Source organism: Glycine soja, chromosome 11, assembly GCF_004193775.1.
Source record: "Glycine soja cultivar W05 chromosome 11, ASM419377v2, whole genome shotgun sequence".
Lineage (NCBI taxonomy): Eukaryota > Viridiplantae > Streptophyta > Magnoliopsida > Fabales > Fabaceae > Glycine > Glycine soja.
Genome location: NC_041012.1, coordinates 50,239,287 through 50,245,541, shown reverse-complemented (window position 1 = coordinate 50,245,541; position 6,255 = coordinate 50,239,287). Strand labels below are relative to the sequence as shown.

General features: G+C 36.6%; 1 protein-coding gene across 1 annotated transcript; it reads left to right on the top strand.

The window, feature by feature from the left end:
- The first annotated feature begins 1,022 nt into the window (after positions 1-1,022).
- On the top strand, positions 1,023-4,836 carry LOC114376943 (receptor-like protein kinase HERK 1). Its single transcript, XM_028335284.1, has 2 exons — positions 1,023-1,511; positions 1,620-4,836. Exon 2 carries the CDS (start codon positions 1,709-1,711, stop codon positions 4,220-4,222), a length of 2,514 nt encoding a protein of 837 aa, XP_028191085.1. The 5' UTR covers positions 1,023-1,511; positions 1,620-1,708; the 3' UTR covers positions 4,223-4,836.
- The last annotated feature ends 1,419 nt before the right edge of the window (positions 4,837-6,255 follow it).

The window sequence follows — 6,255 nt, the reverse complement described above, 5'->3', positions numbered from 1 at the left end:
TAATTTTATAAATTAAGATAATGTTTTTTTAGAGGATAAACTAAGATAATGTTGAAACATAGCTGAAATTACTCCTCAGTTTTTTACAATCCAAGAATATTTGGAGCTCCGTCGACATAAGCTTTCTGATTCAACGTTTCCAAATCATTTTTTTTTTAATAATCTTCGAGGACGGCATTTCTAACAAATTTAAATGAACATAAAACAAAAATATATATAAAACCAAGCACTATTCAATAGTATTAATTCCAATTAGAAGTCAGTCAACATAAATTAGGAGTCTGGTTTACTGAGTTAGATTCTCCTCCTTCGGAGATGCATCAGTTGCTCTTAGCTGATGCAATGAGCTTGCCTTTCTTGAGATTGTAATTTTCTGTTCTTCTTCTCCTGTTACCCAACAAAAAATTATTAGTGAGAAAGTTTTCAACTTCATTGTAACTATTTTAGTAATAAAAGATGATACGCAATTTACTCCACTCTTAATACTATATAGTGTAAATGCCTGGGCGAGTTTGGTATCATAGTATGATAGTAATTAAGTTTCAAACTTGACATTAGTAATTAGTTCATGGCGTAAGAATTTCTCCCATTTCTCCATATACACGCAAAAATCTCGGGACGAAAAAGGGTGCATTCACGAATAACTTTTGAGGGAGTATTGTTAAATAATTAGTTAATTACTAGCAACTTTTAGAATTTTATTTTATGTTTTTAGTGGAGTCCGAGAAACTTCAATTTTACGCCACAAGATTACGCTCGATTCAATTTCAACTTTTGTGAGTCAATTATCCTGCAATTTGGAAGCACTACCACATGAACACTTTCACTTTCACACCGGAAGGCACGAGCACGACTTTCCCTTCTATTATTTGGCTCATCCATTCCGTATTCACATTTAAGCGTCGATTACTTTTATTTAATACAATACATTAAAGTTCAAACTACCTTACCAAAAAAAACCAAAATTGTCAAATCAATCCAGTGGTATTTTCTTTGTTAATTCTCCATCTGTTTTCCTCTTCTTACTAATATTCCTTTAATATTATAATTAATTAATTCATCTTCCTCTTTTATTGCTCTGGATCACAACTTACCTAAACACACTATGCCTGACCTATCTCAATTTGTTTAATCTCTTCATTTGCATAATTGCATCACACATGCTTTCACCGAATTTTCTTGCAACCAAACCCTTTTGTGTGTTGACCCTGCTTCCACCGTTTCTGTTCCTTCACCTCCCCTCTCTCTCTATATTTTCCTTTTTAAAAAATCGAAATAATAAAAAAAATATGAATGAATATGTCAAAAGTTAAGGTTGTCATTGAGATTATTCCAGCTTGTGCTGAGCTAGATTCTTGCTGAAGTGGATTTGTTCTTCTCCTGTCAGTATCTGTATTAAAGTTTCTTTCAAAACCACAAAAAGGGGCCACTTCAGATTTCTCTTATTCTCCCGGGTTTGGTTCATACTTGTTCTGCAACTTCTGCCGGAAACTATAAGAGTAATAACCAAGGTGCCATCTTCTATCTTTGTTATCCCTCTTTCTGTGTGTTTGACTTGTGTAGATTTTTTGCTAGATCAAGTAGAAGACCAATATACTTTCTTTTCCTGCTTGTACCAGAATCTTCCTACTTCCTAGGCTTCAATTAGCTTCAAAGACAGAAATTTTAGAAAGGAAAAAAACATATCCTTTCATTTCTAGATGCCATAATGACTGATTATTGGAGAAATATTGGTTTCTTTATATGTGTTTTATCAATCTTCCCCCTTGTATGCTTCTGTGCCACCTTTGTTCCAGTAGATAATTATCTTATAGACTGTGGAGCAACTGCAAGTACTTCAGTAGGTACACGCAATTTCATAGCAGATAACAACAAGGATCTCCTTTCCACACAAGAAGATATTCTTGCCACTACCTCCTTAAAATCAGTTACTTCTTCCTCCGATGATTTGCCTCTCTATCAAACTGCAAGAGTCTTCACTGGATCCTCAAAGTACACTTTTAAAATTAAGCAGAAGGGGAGGCACTGGATCCGTCTCTATTTCTTTCCATCCACTTATGAAAAGTACAATTTGAGTGCTGCAGATTTCACTGTTTCCACCCAAAACCATGTCCTTTTCAGAAGCCTCAACATGCAGAAAGATCCTGTGATGAAGGAGTACTCAGTGAATGTGACCTCAGACACCCTTGTTCTCACTTTTACCCCTTCAGGAAATTCCACTGCTTTTGTGAATGCCATTGAAGTTGTTTCTGTCCCTGATGACCTAATTGTTGATGATGGTTTTGCCTTAGATCCATCAGTAACCTCTTCTGGGTTGGTGACACAAGCACTTGAGACAGTTTGGAGGGTTAACATGGGAGGTCCTACTCTGACCCCTATTAATGACACCCTTCAAAGAACTTGGGTTCCAGATCAAAGTTTCCTTTTGGAACCCAACCTTGCCTCAAATTTTTCCAATATTAAGGGTGTTAAATACGAGAACCGCGGGCAAGCAACAGAAAACACTGCTCCGCCTACCGTTTACGGGACTCTCACACAGATGAATTCAAGCAATGATCCCCGTAGTATTTTCAATGTGACATGGCAGTTTGATGTGAGTCCCGGATTTCAGTACCTTGTTCGACTTCACTTCTGCGATGTAGTCAGTAAAGCTCTCAATGTACTCATCTTCAATGCTTATGTAGACTCCAAGCTCGCTGCCTCCAGTGCTGATCCCAGTACTACTAGCAATAATGCTTTGGGTGTTCCATATTATAGGGATCTGGTTACAGCCGTGGCAGTAAGCAAAACGCTTCGTGTAGGTATTGGTCCTTCAGATCTAAATAAGGATTACCCTAATGCCATTTTGAATGGGCTGGAGATCATGAAAATGAACAATTCTATGGGTAATCTTATACCAGGAGCAGGATCTGTGGCTATTACTTCTGGCTCAAGTTCTAAGAAAACTGGCATGATTGTGGGTGTGAGTGTTGGGGTGGTTGGTGCTGTTGTCTTGGCTGGACTTTTCTTTGTACTATGCAGGAAAAGAAGAAGGTTGGTGCAAAGGCAGTCAAAGACATGGGTTCCTCTATCCATAAATGATGGAACTACTTCTCATACCATGGGAAGTAAATATTCTAATGGCACAACACTGAGTGCTGCTTCAAACTTTGAGTACCGTGTCCCTTTTGTGGCGGTTCAGGAGGCTACAAATAATTTCGATGAGAGTTGGGTTATTGGGATAGGTGGTTTTGGAAAAGTGTACAAGGGAGAGTTGAGTGATGGCACAAAAGTGGCAGTTAAGAGGGGGAATCCACGGTCCCAGCAGGGTCTTGCAGAATTCCGAACTGAAATTGAAATGCTGTCTCAGTTCCGTCATCGCCATCTGGTGTCTTTGATTGGTTATTGTGATGAAAGAAATGAAATGATCTTGATATATGAATATATGGAGAAGGGAACTCTCAAGGGTCATTTATATGGTTCAGGTCTGCCAAGCTTAAGCTGGAAGGAGAGGCTTGAAATATGCATTGGATCAGCTAGAGGGCTTCATTACCTTCACACTGGCTATGCTAAAGCTGTCATTCATCGCGATGTGAAGTCTGCAAATATCCTACTTGATGAGAACCTAATGGCTAAAGTTGCTGATTTTGGATTATCAAAGACGGGGCCTGAAATCGACCAGACACATGTGAGCACAGCTGTCAAAGGTAGTTTTGGGTACCTTGATCCGGAGTATTTCAGGAGGCAACAACTAACAGAAAAGTCAGATGTGTATTCATTTGGGGTAGTTCTGTTTGAAGTTCTTTGCGCAAGGCCCGTCATAGATCCAACACTTCCTAGAGAAATGGTAAACTTGGCGGAATGGGCGTTGAAATGGCAGAAGAAAGGACAGTTGGAGCAAATCATAGATCAAACACTTGCAGGCAAAATCAGACCAGATTCTCTGAGGAAGTTTGGAGAAACTGCTGAGAAATGCTTGGCTGACTATGGTGTGGACAGGCCTTCTATGGGAGATGTCTTGTGGAATTTGGAGTATGCTCTCCAACTTCAAGAGGCAGTGGTTCAAGGCGACCCTGAAGAAAACAGCACCAATATGATTGGTGAACTCTCTCCTCAGGTCAACAATTTCAACCAGGATGCAAGTGCTTCGGTTACACAATTTGCAGGCTCAGGCCTCGATGATCTGTCTGGTGTTTCTATGAGTAGGGTGTTCTCACAGTTGGTGAAGTCTGAGGGTAGATAGATGGTTCTGGATATCCTATCTTATAAATTCTGTGTGACAGTACTCTTCTGTTATAATTTTTTCTTCTGATCACTAGCTCTCCGCCACGACTTGGAAGATTAGAAACTTCATATCATAGATTTGTAAAGAAAGATTTGAGTTAATGAAACATATATGTTTGCTTAATTGGTAATCAGAGCATCTACTTGTTAAAACTCTGGCTTCTCGAGTTCGAATTGAACTATCTTGAAAAACCAGTGTAAGTTATGCAACCACCCAGGTGTACCTTATCAGCTGGAGAAATACCTGAATCAGCAAGTGTGGCAAAGTTCTCTGATTAAACTGCCATATAGAGTTGGGTTAGATGTTTTGGTTTTATATCTCTTATACTTATTTGTGACCAGAGAGGGTATTGTAGGAGTGGGTTTTAGCCTTTTAGGCAACTGGCGGGCATGGAGTTTCTCTGAAATAATACGGCACATGTATTTGCATTTGTTACTGTGCATTTGGTGTTAATACGAGTTGCATGGTTTGTTATATTCTCGGTCATTTATTTCCTCCACTCTATTTCTGATGTACTTGCTGTTAATACAAGCTACATGGTTTATCATATATTCAGTCATTTATTTCCTCACTTGATTTCTGATGTATTTGCTGTTAATACAAGCTGCATGGTTTTTCATATTTTCAGTCATTTATTTCGTCTATTTGTTGTTAATACGTATTTTCTGTTAATACAAGCGCGGTTTAAATCTTTGTGCATTGGCAAAGTCCCTTAATTTGTTTTTGCCAGCATTTACAAATAATGTGGGCATGCATACTGCATAGTTTTAACCTCTTTCATTGATATTATAAGCATCAATTTCTTTTGCAGTTGAAACTTTTCTTTCGGTAAGATATAGCATTTTCCTATGAGTTTGTTTTTGAAGAGGCAAACAAAAATAAGAAAATATTATAAAACAGACTTTAGCACAAGGGATGCCAAGTCTGATGCAACAAGATAACACAGAGGGAGTACCTCAATGGCACGCACTATAGCAAAATTGAAAAGTGCCCCACCCTTACAAATTGCGTCTAATCACTTCATTCCTTTGAAAAGTACCTCAATGGCACCTATTCCAGTCACCTCATTTTTACTTTGCTTTATATTCTTAAATATTTGTGTAGGAATCAATAAAAATAATAGAAAGACTCTTTTATTTTTAAATATTTGTATAGGAGTAGTGAAATCTATAAAGACTTGGTTAATTTGAGAAAATAATTTGTTTTTATTTTATTTTTTACAAATAATTTCAAAAATATTAGGTTATTTTTATTTTAAATGTTTATACCAAAAGTTGTGGTAACAATTTTGTTATCTTTTTTTTTCATTTATAATATAATTTTTAAAATGAAAATAGATTTTAAAAAAGGTATCACTTTTATAATTGTTTATAAAAATGTTTTTACAATTCAAACAAATCTACAATGTTGTCTTCACCATTTTATATATAAATTTTATAAAAAAAAAAGAAATATAATAATAAGATAAAACATGGTTTATAAGGATTTTTAAAAATGTCTCACACAAAAAATGAATGATAAAATGACCCGTGAACTTAATAATTGATAATTTTGAAATAAAAATGCATCTAGTGTTCACTAGTATGATTCATTCCTAAATCAGATGATAAGTTCATCGAATTGCAAAAGAAGCCTGGTAATTTTCATAAAGGAACATGTGATTGAGGTAATAGATTAAGTGTGTAACCCAGAAATTTCTTAAGTTGCAACTGTCATACAAGTAATTGTCACGATGAGTATTATGACAGGTTTTGCCATTAGAAGATGCAACAAAAGTATAGAACTCACAAACCCATGATCAAAACCAAAATATAAATTGAAAATATGGTGTTTTGTTGGCATCTTCTCTCCAGAGCTGGTGCCCATCCCTATCATGAAAAATGCACTTCTTTTTCATTTTGGGGGGGTCATTAGTGGAAATGAGAAATTCCACGACTAGAAGGATGAATCCATAAGAATGCTAAAACCCAATTTAGGTCCACCTCTGCCCC